A 15,604-nucleotide genomic window follows, 5' to 3' on the forward strand; every position below is an offset into this window, starting at 1 on the left:
GGCTTAATGGCTTTAGGAGCCTAGCAGTATGGCAAGGAGGGGAGGCCTGGGGGATTTCATACCAATCAGTATCAGCCCAGTCCTCTGTCGGGTGAGATTCTTGGGGGTGGTAGTGCCCTTCTTGCTGGCATGCACACAGGGTGTTTTTGTGGAGAGAGAAAAGAGGGGGCTATCTCCTGGGCCTGTCATGCTTGTGGGAGGGGATAGTAGGACAGGCCTGAGAACAATGGAAGAGGTTCAACCCAAGAGACCAGGGTCTGCCCCTGTGAACTGTGACCCCTCCCAGCATTCCCAGGGTCAGATCACCTGCCTGTCATCACAAGACCCAGCAACGGGGGCAGAGCACTAGGGATCGTTCAGTCCTGCTCCCCCTCCCCAGCACCTGCTGAGTACCAGACCCTAATGTCCTCCATGAGCTTGTGGGGGCTGGTTGCACAAAAGTCTGCATGGTGTTCTGAGACTTGATTTCCTTCTTTGCCATGCCCAAAGAAGGCTGTTCTCTCTTCTTGTGCCCTGCCCTGGTGGGGGTCACTGCTAGGGCTGAGAGGGTAGCTCAGTCTCTATGCCCAATCAGAATCCGGCATCTCTGCTGAGGTCTTGTCTACACTGGAGTTTGCCCTGGCTTCAGCCATCACTGACCAACAATCAGTATAACAGCAGTGGTGAACCTCTAGAGTATGTCTACACTGGAAGCACTACAGCGGCACAGCTGTAGGTTATTCTTCCATCACTGTGTAAATCTACCTCTCCAAAAGACGGTAGCTAGACTTCTTCTGTCGACTTGTGTCTACACTGGCGCATAGGTCGGCTTAACTGCATCTCTCAGGGGAGTGAATTTTTCACATCTGGGAGTGACGTAGCTAGGCGGGCCTAACTTTGTTGTGTAGACGGGCAAAGCTGCTATTTGCTCTGTTGGGGACCTTGGGAAACAGCATCAGTGCAAATTGTGGTTTATCCTGACACACTAGGGGTCAGCAGGGACTGAAATCAGGGCACCTGCCCCCAGTATAGACACAGCCAACCAGAAAGGTGCCAGTCGTGGTGTCCCTGTGATTTGGTCACCGGTGCACTGAGCCAACTAACTCATTGTACATATATTAATGAATAGTCATCAGGTGGCAGGAACCATCCTGGGCTTGATTTGCACCATCCCTCCAGAGGTCTGTCTGCTATAAATGATCTCCTAAACCCTCTTTATGTGAAATTGGCACTCTCAAAAGTACAGGATCCTGTTATCCATGACTGAGCCAAAATGACTGCTGCCAAGCTCTGGTTAGACCTATGATATGCTTGAACTCCTCTGTTTTTAGTTTCCAGGATAGGAAGCACATGTGAAAAGTCCTGTTAGGAGGTGTAAAATTCACAGCCATTTTCACAGCTCACACAGGCTTGTTAATACATGGCTTTTTTAATTCTCTCAGAAAAGGTGAGATCAGCTGACACATTTGCAACATCACCAGCTTCATGAACAGGAACCCAAAACTTTCAGCAGGAGGATACTTCATTTTTACAGATGATCTGGAGCTGTGTGAATCAGAACCTCCCCGCAACTCAGGGGTGCTCAGAGCCAGGGTTTTAGTCCTCTTCTATACAGATGGCCTCTGGAACTCAAAGCCGGATCTAAACTCCCCCAAAATTCAGAGTTTGGGGTTGAGACGTTTCTATTGATTTGTTAAAGAAAAAAATTAACACGAGAATATTAATGTCTCTCTCCACAAACAAACAAACTCTTTACTGGAGCCCGTGGGAGCCCTGCCTCTGGGATACCTCTGGTACTGACCACCAGTTCAGTCTTTACAGTAGTAACCATATTTAGTGCGATGGTTTTGCATGTGAGAGAAGTGCCCTGTGAAGGGGGAGGGGAGGTGGCAACTGAAACCCATTTGCTCCTGTCTGAATGGTTTATGTTGGGGTTGGAATTCCTTGAATGTTGGGTGACCCTCGCCAGCATAATGCCCAGTACAGCCGTTCCTCACCAGCAAAACTGCCAGCAGCCTCAAGTCTGCTCTAAAATGTACAGGAAGCTGAATTGCCCCAGGCTGGCTGCAAGACCAGTAGACGTAGCATCACCGTTGTATTACCTCTCCCCTGGCTTGCCAAGCAAAGCTCTAGTACATCTCAGCATCTAGCCTCAGTTGCTGTCACACCATGGTGCTGCATCCCCACATTGCATGACCGTAAGTATATTGGATACATTGTAGCTGTGGGCAGTAGGCCTGGCCCACAGGGTATGGGATGGATGCTCCCCAAGCCCTGATTGCAGTGCTTTGCTCAGCAGTTTGTGCAGTTTCAAACCAGCTCTCAAGCAGTATGCCTCTGAAGAAACTGGTCACTTTGCTGTTGACTGGGGTTAAAGTATCCAGATACAGAATAGCTAAGAGACTCTAAGAGGGTAAAGAGCCAATGGGGGTGGCCGTCTCAGGAGCAGGCTGGCAATTCTGTGAGCCAGCCCTGTCAGCAGGTGTGGTTAAGGAGATGCTAAATGAATCTTGCTGACTCAGTGCTGCAGGTGTGGCTTGTTTATAGGTTTAATGGAAGAGGGAGTGGCCTTCTGTCTACAGAGATCTTGTATCTGAGGCAGAAAGGACCTAGGGTGTGGACTGACCAGTCCTGAGGTAGGAACCCAAAAGCAGTAGCCATGACTGAAGACAAGGCTTCGGCTGAACATCATTTTATTTTTGTTAATAAAGTTGAACAAGGAAAGGTGAGCCTGGACTCTGCATAATGGGCTAGATCTCAGCTGGTGTAAATTGGTGTAGTTCCACGGAAGCTATTGTAATTCATTAATGTATACCAGCTGAAGATGTGGGCCCATTGTGTGGACTGTGTTTTACAGCAGCTTGGGAAAGGTGCCTGCTACCAAGATGATCTCTGGACAACATAAAACAACATCTAGAGAGTCACTAGGCCATGGGGTACAACTTTATTGGCATTTCAGAGCTGAGGAGTAGTTCAAGAGGAGTTTGATGATGAGACTGTTGGTGTAGGAATTGCATCCTTGGGGAAAAGGAGTAGGAATGTAGACAAATGTCAGTAATTTCCAGATGTTTACCTTTCCCTTCTGTTTAACTGTGTGAGTGGGTGAGCAGCTTGTTCACAAACAGTCATTTGAATTCTGAGTGGTTGTTTGTGTTGTCCATGCCCGTACCCTCTCTTAGTCTTTCTTTGTGGAGATTCGCAGGAGTGGGATTTTATTTGCACAGATGTCTGGGGAATGTGAATTCACTCATCATTATTTTCTCTTCCCCTGTTCACATGTTTCAGTCAATCCAAGCAGGGACTGGTAGCAATGCCACGTGGCTTAAGTGAACAATCAGGAATAACATATAATGGAGAGTCCAAGTGAACAGTTTGCAAACATTCCCTAGGCTGAAATTGGATTGTCTGAAGTACTGGGCAAACATGTAATAATAATGGATCCATTTGCACAAACTGGGATTGATTCACCAGCAGAAAAAAAGGGCTAAATTAATCTGGTAATTTATTTGCAATGAATAATGTGACCCGCTCTATTAATTGTGACGGAGCCTCCCTAGCAGAATAAGTGGCTGAGTAACCCTTGAGGGGCCTTTCGATTTCATTATAAATGTAATTTGCTCATTGGTCAGTTGACAATCCTGGAAATAATAATCTGAAAAGAAAATGGTAGTGAATCTCAGTGTGCAAATCTAATCAAGGAATATCTTTGTAGGTATCTCTTATCATATAGCCAACAACAGGGACTGCCACCTGCCTGGTTTAAAATCATGTGCCTGTACTGAAGCCCTTTGCAGGTAGATTTCCATCTATCTCGCTAACCCCTCTGCCTAATCCCAGGATAAGGATGAAAGGAATGTTGCCCTTATTCTTAGCTTTGCAATCAGGAGAAGGGAAGGAGAGGGGGAGATGGGTGTGTGAATAACTCATTTAAGGCTATGTCTACACTGCGCACCTTACACGGCATGGCTGTGCTGCTGCAGCCAAGCCATTGTAAGGTGCACTGTGTGGCCAATCTTTATCAGCTGGAGAGAGCAGTCCCGGCGACAAAATAAAACCACCTCCATCAAGGAGTGGTAGCTTCATTGCCAAGAGCGCAGCTCCTGCCAACGAAGCACTGTCCACACCGGCGCTTTTCGTCACTAAAACGTTTGTTGTTCAGGGGGCATAATGAGTAAAACTGGTGTCATAAATATAAAGGCAAGAGTAACAACCTTTATGTATGCAGTAACATATAATCCCTCTTGGCCAGAGGTACAGAATCACTTACCTGTAAGGGGTTAATCAGTTCAATTAACCTAGTTGGCACCTGACCAGAAGGACCAATGGGGAAAGAAGATACTTTTAAATCTGGGGCGGGGGGGAAGGTTTTGTTTGTGCTCTCTTTGTGTGTGCCCTCTCGGACAGAGCGAGGGACCAGAGCAGGAAAAAACATCTAAAAAGATCCTGAAATAATACATCTAAAATTACAGAGATTGTAAGTAATAGAAAGGAAATGCGTTAGATTGTGTTTTGTTTTAGCTTGTGAATTTTCCCTATGCTAAGAGGTAATTTTATTCCTGTTTTGTAACTGGGGAGCAGAGTCAGAGGGGAATCCTTTGGGTTTTAAATCTTTTTATTTACCCTGTAAAATTATCTTCCATCCTGATTTTGCAGGTGTGACTCTTTTACTTTTTTTTTAATAAAATTCTTCTTTTAAGAACCTGATTGATTTTCAGTGTCCTAAAAAACAGGGATTTGGTCTGTGCTCACTTTGTTAACCTATTGGTTGGTATATTATTCTCAAGCCCTCTTCCCCCCCAGAAAGGGGGCTTGGGGGCATATTTGGGGGGGGGGGGGTAGGGTCCAAGTGGCCCCTCCCTGAATGTTTGTTTAAATCACTTGGTGGTGGCAGCAATACCGTCCAAGGACAAGGAAAGGAATTTGTGCCTTTGGGAAGTTTTTAACTTAAGCTGGTGGAATATAAGTTTAGGGGGTCTTTCGTGCGGGTCCCCACATCTGTACCCCAGAGTTCAGAGTGGGGAGGGTACCCTGACAACTGGACACATGAGGCCTGACACTTTGTTTAGTCATTTCTGCCAGTGCAAAATGAAAGCAAATAGGGTGTGAAATGCTCCCAAATTAGAAATTTGCCCTTACTTGAACAGCTGTTAATGATTATCCAAGTGCAGGGCAGTGGGGTATCAGGAACAGGGATGTTTTTGTGTGTGTGCAGCTGCACACTTAGATCCTGCTTCTGACCTCACAGACTTTGGTGTCAATATTCTGAAGTACAGTAGATGCAGTTTGCACCAGAATAGAACTTGTGTGAGTGAGAGGAGAATCAAGTCTCCAGTCAATTTTCTTGTTTCCACAGAGCCCAGATTTGTTGATCTTCAGAGCACTTGTGAGACACTGATTGAAGTGGGCTGTAGTCCACGAAAGCTTATGCTCTAATAAATTTGTTAGTCTCTAAGGTGCCACAAGTACTCCTGTTCTTCTTTTTGCGGATACAGACTAACACGGCTGCTACTCTGAAACCTGATTTTTTTCTGTCTTTCAAACCACCGACTTGGGGAATGGGATATTGAGGGGAAGAGCTTTATTTGTGGTGGGGCGAGAGCTTTGTTGCAATGAAAATTTTTATATACATTTTTGTTCTTAAGCAAAAGGGGTCTGACTTTTTTCTCCCTCACCCTGGGATAGATCAGGAGTAACAGCATTGGGGCCAGGTCCTCAGCTGGTGCAAATCAGTGTCGCTCCATTGACTTTAATAGAGCATCGCCAATTTGCAGTAGGTGAGATTGACCCGATGGAATTACATTGGTGGAGGGTGATCAGAGTCAGGGCCAAAGAATGTACAAGCACACAGTTACAGAGTGGAGCTTTCTAATTAAACTGAAATGCTGTAAATAAATAATCACCCAGTTGCGCACACAAAATATCAGATTTGCCAAGGCGTGTTTTTTCTGCCTGTGATTGCTCCCTAATCAGTTGCACTTTGCTCATTAGCCCATACATCCCCTCCTGCCTCTGCCCTCATTTGCATCATGCAAATAGATTCTCTCTGCTCTCTTCTCACCTGAAATCTTTTTTTCTTTTTCTTCAGGAGTTAAAAACTAACCCTTTGCCTGCATGACCTATAAAACGCCTTCACTCTCTTTTGTCAGTATGTGTGATGAAAAGTATGAGATCACTGGGATTCTTATAGACCAATCTGGCAGCTTTTTCAGATAACTTGGACTGTGAGATATAATTTTAGTTTGGGTCTCTATCTAAAAATAAGGAATAATTATTGGTGCTTCAGCCTTGGATAAATTGTGTTTATTATAGCTGTTAGATAGAATTTAAATTGTTCTAAGGACATTGGTCTGATCCAGTCTGGCAATTCCAATGGTCCATCTACTCTAGTATCTCTCTCTAACAATGACCAGCACCAGATGCTTCAGAAGAAGGAGCAAGGAACCCCGTAATGAAAAGTTCTGCAACAAGATGTCCATGGGAGACTAGGAAAGGAAAGTTCCTTCCTAACCCCAGGCAGTGATTGGTTGTTTTATATCCCAAAATACATGGGTTGATAGTCTGTATACAGCTTAGTTCTAGCTTGTTTTCTATATTGCCTTAAACAGGTTTCCATGTTTTTCTATACTCAGGTTTGTTCCTTATTTCATTTTGGTGTATTTGGTACAATTGCTTGAGCTCTTTAAATTGTCTTTGTAACATTGCAGCCGCTTAGCACGGAGAAAAGGAAATAATAAAAAATAACCCAAAGATGATTTTTCCCAAATGATTTCAGATTCAGATCTTGCCCTGAGTAATTTGATTTGTAGGAAATGGAGAACAAAATGTCATACAGATGAGATTCTTTTCAGTAAATCAGAATTGCATACACATGCAAATATGGGTCACTCTATATAATAAGGTTCCAATTAGAAGTAGTTTTAAAAAGCTTAATACATGATTAATAGATGTTGGGTAAAATTTTTTATAAATGTCTAAGTTTTAGGACTGTATTAAGTATTTAGGTACCTAAAGATGCCGATAGGTGCCCAGTGGGATTGTCAAATAGGAAGATACCTTTGGCTCTGAGATGCTTATGAAAATTGTACCTGTTGTAACATACTTGACTTGAGCGTGTGTTAGATGGTGACACACAGCTCAGTAGACTACATTATGGGAGTTCCTAAACTATGGTTCTAAAAAAACCGAGTGGTGTGTTGTATTCTAGTCTTGATTAGTCATTTACTGAGACATCTCAGAATCATTTCTTAACCCTTTACAAAGGGAATCTTAATATCAAATGTGACCTAAATAGTCTCTGCCCAATGAGTGGAGATGAGCCAGAGGTACAAAGGTTCAAGTATGTTTGGATCTGGGGGGTTGGTTCACCCAGCTTTTGACTAATTCAAAAGTGCCTGTTCCGAGGGAGGCCACTCATTTTAGTCCCAAAGCTCCTGCATTCTGCACACATTTGGCATCTGCTCGCTTTTATTTTTGAATAATATTTGTGCCAGAAATGAAGAACCATGAAGTGGAGGATCTAGAAATCATTATTTATACCCAGAGAAGAATCCTGCAACATTTGAAGTACCCTGAATGATTTTTGTTTCTGACCCTCATTTGAGTCTTTGCCACATGTTGCATCCCACCTCGGGCGTGGCAGATTGAGAGGTGCCTTGGACCCACTTTGGACTCAGTGCCTCCTTCGTGCTTGGAACAGCTCCCTGGTTAATGGTTGCCACACCCCATTCCTCACCTCCTTTAAGAAATGTCTAAATACCACCTCCTCTGGTGGTAACAACCACATGGATCTCTGTGTCAGTCCTGGTCCATGTGCCTTCTCTGATTTTAGACTGGGTGGGGGTCAATTCTTCACCTGGTATTGAACATCTCAACCAAAGTCTGTCTCTGCCTCTGTTTCCTCAACTGGAAAATAGGGTAAGAACCTTTCTCTGCTTTGCAGGGGTGCTTGGAGGCTTAATTCATTCATTTATGTAAAGTGCTGTGAGATCCTCAGATGGAAGGGGCTACAGACATGCAAAGGAATATTCCTATTTGAGTGCGCTACTAATAATTAGAGATGGTCTTCAGAAATGGGTCAGAAACTTCTCCAGAGTTTGGGGGTGTTGAGATGGGGATCCATGGGTTCGGAGACAAGTATACACTTGCATGCTGGAATGGATGCTCAAGAGCCTGTTCAGCAATTTATCTGAGAGATCCAATCATTTCTTTACTCTTCCGTGACACCTGTTGTGAATATCAAAGTCTGTGCAAGGGCAGTTGCATACTCCATTGGGTGTTGACTCTCTGCTTTTGTGTGTGTAATGCAAGCTCATCTTTCTGACAGTCAGACCCTAGAAGGAAAAATACCCGGGGTGATCCTTTTGATTGCAAGCAGATTTCAGAGCTGTCTGCTACTCGGCACATCAGGTGTCTTGCTTAAATAATCTGTTAAAGCCTGCTCTGAAATGATCCATGGGCCCCACACTCCCAAGTGGGGACAGTGAGTATTTCACATTGCCATAAGAGAATCCTTCTCTTAGTCACTAATTGAGAGCGGTGTGTATCATCCTGATACAGGGTTCCTCAGAGAAGGCTCATCTAAAGGTCCCCAATGCTTCAAATAAATTGGGGTTAATTTACGGCTTTGTGTCAAAAGTATTCTATATAGGTTCTTATAGTGCTCTCATCCCTGTAGTATCTGTGTGCCTTCCAATAGTGTTTCTGTTAGAGAAGGCCAGGGAAAGAAATGCACTTTGTGCTGGGAGCACAAGGTGGGGAGGTTTGCCATGGTCCTTTGTTCCTGGGAGAGTTCAAGTCACAGGCTCAGACTGGCCCCTGAGGAAGTTCTGGTTCCTGCCCAGACTAGCTTTACCCTTGTGGCAAAGAGTTCCATTGTGCCCCATGATATAGATGGTCTTTTAGATACCCTGGGACAAAGCTGCTGAGAACCCTGCAGATAAGACCCTTGAACTTGATTTCATGTTCTATGGGAAGTCGGCGTAGGGAGCAGAGGACAGGTTTGATGTGCTTATGGTGGCCTGTGTTGCTGACGAGATGCACCACAGTGTTCAGTAGCACTGGAATTTCCTAAGCACTGCGGGCTTCCTGCCCAAGTATATCAGACTGCTGTTGTCCAGCCGACAGGTGGGTGTCACCGAGGCCGGGTCTTTGTCTACTTGGATGCAGGTTCAGATAGTTTAGGTGTAAAACTGTATCAAACTTGGTGGTTTCACATTGGGTTTTGCTTGGACATTTGAGGCTCATTCAGACCCCAAAAGTTGGAGGCATGTGAGGCTGAAGGAAAGGTTCTTCGGTACCCCTGCAACCTAAAGCATGGATTTGGTACAGCTCTAAAATGCACGATAAGTTGGCCAGAGTGTAACACTAGAATTCCTTCTGCAGGAGAAGTGGAGAGCCAGCTGTGACTGCCTGGGCTATAGTTACCAGTCAAAGGAAGGAGAGAAATCTCAGCTTCTCTGCCTGCCCCCTCCTAGATACTGTACTACAGTGCAACCACAACTTACAATGTCTATTGATTTTGACTTTACAGCCAGTTTAACAAAGCAGCCATCCTGGGCTTCTAGGCACCCTTGACTTAATTAAGGCCCCCATTCAGTGAGATATTTACACCTGTGTCTAATTGTAGTCAATGGGGCGACTCACTTAAAATAAGATACGTGCATAGGTACCCTTGCTGAACTGGGGGCTAAAAGCACAGTGGCAAAACAGGCAAAAGCCAGCAGCTCCCGTCCCCTTCAAACTGGAAAATAGCCAAGCAGAGATGAAATGAACCCCAAACTGTATCCGACCTCAGCTCCTGTCATGCCCTTCCTTTCTCAAATACCTGTGGGGGGAAGGAGGCTACCAGCATGCCAACAGAGTGGAGCTGTTGTGGATCAGGCGAGGTGAGTGCACGGGGTGAGGACCTCTCCAGGAAACACCCACTTAGAAACTCCTCTTTCTGTAGGAGTATTGGATCAGAGGAGAGGTGCAGGTCCCAAACCTCTTAGTTCTCTGGGCTTTAAAGCAAGGACTCGCAGTACAAACCCACCTCCTCCTCTAGAGGAAGAGGGGAGCCCATAACCACCCAAAGTGCAACAGCTGGCCACATCTTTGCCGGGTCCAGGCCACTGCATAATGCAGCATGTCACCACTATGACTGTGGGAGGTTGGAAAGCAAGGCCCATTAAACGCACACATGCCATCCTCATCAGAAGCTGCCTGGCTATTTGCCACTTCCCTGGCTTTGTTCCAGCTCCCTTCTCTGAGCAGTCTAGACTGGATGTTTTCCAGTCTCTCTCGTTTGTTTGCTATCAAGGTTTTCTGGAAACCGTAACATTAGAATCCTCTTCAGGTTTTTTAAAATGGCCTTCGTACGCCTTTGCTGTGGAGCCTCTAGGGCAGAGCGGGAGGTGCTAGGGAGGCATTGTGGGAGACCCCAGCGGCAGGAGAGACTCCATGGGTGGGGCACAGTGGGGAAGTCCAGAGAAGGATCTGGGCCGATGAAGCCTGTTGATGGTGGCTGAAGGGGGAGCATCGGGCAGAGCGTGATAGGGTGCTTTGGGAGTGGACTAAAGGCTGTCGGTCAGGCATGGTGGGGATGGCTGGGGTTACATGGTGAAGAGGGAGTGCTAGTGGAGAAGTCTGGGAATGGCTGTGGGATGTGTTTGGGGGGCAGAAGTTTCCTTGGGCAGGAGATGCAGGGATGGACAAGTCTAACATGGGGAGACAAAGTTTCTTGGTGGCTCATTTCTCTGCAGCCTGAAGCCAACCCCTTTGCTCTCTCCTCCACTCCCAGTTCCCACCTGCTTCCCACTCTGTTTTCCCTTTGTCCCCTATTGCTACTCATGTTTCTGTTCCTGTCTTCTTCCCCATTTTGCCCCTGTGGCAAGGTCTGCTACCTAATCCCTCCCCACTGCTCCTTGGGCTTTCTTCCTCGCGCCGCAACTCTAGTGTCAAGTCCTGCCTTTCGCTACTCCATGTCCTCTCCTCCCATTTCTCTCCCACGACACCCTCCCTGAGGCTCCCTGTGTTCCACCAGATCTTCCCTTTTCACGGCTGCCTGGTTTCTCATCCAAATTCCCTCCCTGGGGCATATTTGGAGGGGAGGAGGGCTAGTCATGGCAGCAGAAGTGCACCCACCCTGAGGGTGGGAAGTGGAGGCTGTCTCTAGCCTGGGGCTATGTGCAGCATGTCTGGCCCCTGATGGAGCAGCTGAAGCCGGGTTCTGGTTGTGGGGGGTAAGGGGATGCATGTGGTAGGAGCCTATGGATCTTACCATGATTCTGGATGGGATATTGTGGGATTAGGTGGCCAGGCATGAGACTGTCGGACCAGAACACCACCGCTGCAGCCGTCTCCCAGATTAAGCAGGCGCCTGGCTCAGATTTTTCTCCTGGTGCTTGTCACCCCTTTCGAATCCAGTATGATAAACAGAAAGGGAGAAAAATCAGATGCAATGAGCTATTTTGATGATGTTAGATCATTTCTCCTGTCTGTGTATCCTAGGAAACAGAACTCTGGTTACTGAAGGGGGTAGGTTTGTACCTACTGTACATGGTGGAGGGGGGGAGAGAAGAGAGAGAGCGAGAAGATTGCTAATTGCGCAGCACACAAGAGACCTAGCACAGAGCTGCTCTGGCCTGTAATTAGGTGAATTAGTGGAACAATGACCCAGTTTTCCTTGGTTTTTGGATTGCTGCAAACAGCTCTGAGGTCGCTTCCTCCTCCTGCCCCACTCTCCATCTGTCTTCCCTGCTTGCCTCCCTCCTCCTTCTAAAACATTCTGGGCAGCCTTGTGAACTCTATGTCTGTCGGGATCCCAGCTCTGCCCCTACGTGCCCTCAGCCAGCAGGAGCCAGGGCTGAGCAGTCCTGGCTTTCCAGCACTACTGTTGTGCTTGACCCTTGGGTGGGGTTGCTCAAGAGGGAATCCCCAGCACCTCCTCTTGCCTACCTGTGAAAGTCTAATCCCAGCCTGGCCCTCCATCTTGCCTTGTGACACGCAGCACCCACGATCCAGCCTGGCACTGCCAGTCACACCCGTGCAGAGCGTGCCATCTGGGTCAACACAGCTGAGGCCGGGTGGGTATATAACTTCCCTGCAGAAGGAACCCATCCCAGTTGTTGCTTCCCATGCCCACCCTGATTGCTGATTACATTTTAATTCTTAAGTCTCCTCTCCATCCTTGTCCTGCTGTTCTGTGGCACTGCCAGGTTCAGGGAGCCTGGTACCTTGAGCCTTCGGAGCATTAATCCTGAGACGTGTTGCTAACCACCTGGGCAAAGACTCTGAGCTTCTGAGTGCTGTCTCTGCTCCAGACTGATAGTGCCCTGGAGAGAGATTAAATTGATCCCAAGAAGACAAAGTACAGATCTGAAGAGCACCGTCCCGGCAGTCTAAAAACCCAGAGCATAATTACATAGCATTGCTAATGGTTAAAGCAGCTGGGCATGAATCGCGGGGCCTGGTTCTCCATGGCCATGCACTGTGATCACTTGCTCCTGTGCAAAGCGGGTGTCCAACATTACCTGTCTTATTTGGGGGTGTTTTGGGCACACTTTGCACAGATGTAAATGGCTGCATGAGCTGAAAAGCAGCAGTGAATCAGGCACATGTTGTGCTCTAGTGTATGGCTGGTTGGCCCACTGAACTCAGAGACTGCGTGTGACTCCTGGCACTGATCGAGGGCCTGATCCTTGCTCCAGCAGCCACCTGGGGTTGGTCTGCTAGTGAAAAAACAGACTTAATTGGCACCCTATGCATTCCCTTTGTGATGCAGTGCTGGCAGCTGCTGGGCCACCCCTCCTGGTTCTTGGTGTAGAGGGTGTGGTCAGGGAACTGCTATGTCTGGACGATCTCTTGCCTGTCTTAATGAATTTGGGGGGCTAACTTAAGTCAGATTTGAGGCTGCTCTGAGTTGTGCCTTGGGACCCAACTGATGCTCAGCGGCTCCAGGATCAGGGAGACATGAAGTTGGTTTAACATCCCCACCCCATTCCTGAGCTGCACCTGATGCTGACCGGCCAACGCTGAGGACCTAAGCCAAAGGCTGAGTGTGACTCCTCGCCTGGTGCGATGCGGGGTGGGTTGCATGGCACTGCACTCCGGCTGGGAATGCAGATCCTGGCACCAGTGTGTTTGTTTTAATTATTGTCTTTATCACTCTGTTAACACTGCTAAGTTTAGACCCCAGCAATTGCTGCTGACTCACCGGAGGATAAGGTGCGCCAGTTCAGGCTGTCAGATGCTGCGTCTGTGATGGCCTAGTCACGATGCCTCCCTCTCATGGGCACGTTCGCACTGCCAGGTCTCTGTGGCTAATAACTCCACTTTCTCGTTGTCTGGCTGCAGCATCCTCGCCACGGCTGGAACTCACTTCAACACCCATGTGGACCTGCGGACCCTGAGGGCGGTGCGTGTGCTCAGGCCTCTGAAGCTCGTCTCAGGCATTCCCAGTAAGTTCGGTCTCCTACTCTTTGGCGGAGCACATGAGTTGTGTATGTCCCTCGGGATTGGGAAGCACTCATGCCACCACTGGAGACAGAGAGTGAAATCCTGGCCTTATGGAAGTCAACGGTAAAACTCCCATGGACTTCAGAGGTACCATGATTTCACCTGCAATGTTTTCCAGCAGGGAGGAGTGCACCCTCTCCTAGCTTTCTACAGGAGAGCTGCCATTGTTGATGTGGAAGGGAGAGGGGTAAACTCAGCGTGCAAGGATTTGGGGCCCACCCCTGCATCTAGATCAGGGCCACACAGAGGTGTTTGGGGGGCCAGGGGTAAATTCTGAAACTAAGTTCCCGCCCTTTCCAAAAAATTACCACTGAGGGGATGCTGTGGGGGGTGGGAGCATAGTGGTGGTGGTAGAGCGAGCACGCCCTGCTCTCACCCCGCAGAAGTGGCTTGGTTCCCATGCTGCGGGGATGGGCCTGGCTCCCCATGCTGGGCGTTGCGACCTGGCACGCAAGGTTTGGCCCTGTTGCCCCACTGTTGTGATGGCAGGGCTGCTGGGCCAAACAAGGGTCATCAGGTCAAACCTGAGTGGCTCAGTGACCCCTCACACCAGGTCACAACGCCCCGTGGTTTGGTGGCCCTCTCAGGCTGAGGGAGGGCTGGGGAAATAGCCCCTTTTGCCTCCCCCTGTCCCTTCTGCCCCAGGGGGCCCTGATCTAGAACAAGGCTGAATGCTCTTTGGTGGAGCACACCTGGGAATCCCAGGATTCACAAAGGCCAGAGACTCTAATTCCCCTCCCATCCCAGAAGGCAGTGGGTGGATTCCTCCAGGGCTGTGGTTAGGTATTTCCTCTCTCCCTCCCTTTACACAGTGGGATAAGTAAAGGAATCAGTCTATTGGTGCCCCTGATCCACCCCTGTCCTGGGCCCTAAATGTACAGCTTGCTGGGTTAATAAACAGGGGTGAGACGGGGGCAGGGAGGACTGTGAGTAAGTGCCTGAGGCTCCCCCTTCTGAAGAGAGACCTCTGGGAAGCAAGGAATTTGGTCACGAGCAGAATGTCCTCAATGGGACTGAATGGGACTTGGTTTATCGTCGCAGGGATTTGTCATAGGATATGACGCCTTCCACCTCTTGCTCACCGGGTGGTAGGGTGACCAGACGTCCCGATAAAATCGGGACCATCCCGATATTTCGGTGTCTGTCCCGCATCCCGACCAATCTTTGGTCGGGACGCAATTTGTCCCGATATCCACCGGCAGCACTATTGGGTTGTTTTTTTTTTTGCTCTGCCCTCTCCCACCCCATGTGTCCCGATATTTTCTTCCCCTCATCTGGTCACCCTACTGGGTGGCCTCTCTCCCCTGCATACTGTATAAGTCAATTTCCATCTGAGAGCTGGTCAGTGGTCTATGTAAGATGGTCCTGGCCCAGATCCTAGTGCACAGAGGGCCATGTCACAGGATCCACTCTCCCGTGAGTGGTTCTCTTGTCGACAGCCTCAAGAGAGAGGCCAGGAGCTTTGTAATCACAGAGACTGAACCTCTCATCTCTTCCTCAAAGATGGTCGCGCAGTTGCAGGGCAATAGTGGGAGAGATTTTCTGTGCTGCTGTTCTTTGTACCCCTCATCTTTCCTGTCTCAGTCTGGCACTTTTCACCAGGACAAAATCTACTCTTTAAAGTATGAATTTGACAGCAAGCCAGCACTTATGGTCCCTGCTCAGGAGAGCCCTGAAATGGGAGACCAGGTCAGGAGCGAGGTGCTATGACAGAGCTGGGTGTGGAGAACATACACTGTTGCATTTGGCCCACAGCATGCGGGCCAAATGCAACAGCACTCCTCTTGCCCTGGCACTGCCGTCAGCACTCCTCTTGCCCTGTCAAAGTCAAGTGGGGAAAATTCTTAACCTCCCTTTCTGCAAGGTACTTGACAAAACTCTTTGTGCTCCCGATGGCTTTCCCCCATTGTTATCCAAAGTGAATGCACGGGTTGGCAGTTTAGAGGGAAGCAGTCAAAGGCCACATACAACATGGGAGCCACGTAGGATGTGCACTTACCCGTTGTACATGCACAAATGCGTGCATTTGGATGCACAAACTAAATATCTGCACATGGACACTGTTTCTTGATTTTCTTTCACAAACAGTTGCATGCAGGTGTGCTTTTGCAGTGGCTATTGGGTGATGTTT

General features: G+C 48.1%; 1 protein-coding gene across 1 annotated transcript in view; it reads left to right on the forward strand.

Annotated features, from left to right (window-relative positions):
• The window catches only part of CACNA1E (calcium voltage-gated channel subunit alpha1 E), a 210,016-nt gene that overhangs the window by 36,237 nt on the left and 158,175 nt on the right, over positions 1 to 15,604 (forward strand). Inside the window, exon 2 of the mRNA XM_034779013.1 lies at positions 13,312 to 13,415. Coding sequence (XP_034634904.1) covers positions 13,312 to 13,415 — 104 coding nt within the window. The remainder of the gene's footprint in view (positions 1 to 13,311; positions 13,416 to 15,604) is intronic.

This window comes from Trachemys scripta, chromosome 8 (assembly GCF_013100865.1).
Source record: "Trachemys scripta elegans isolate TJP31775 chromosome 8, CAS_Tse_1.0, whole genome shotgun sequence".
In the NCBI taxonomy this organism is placed as follows: domain Eukaryota; kingdom Metazoa; phylum Chordata; order Testudines; family Emydidae; genus Trachemys; species Trachemys scripta.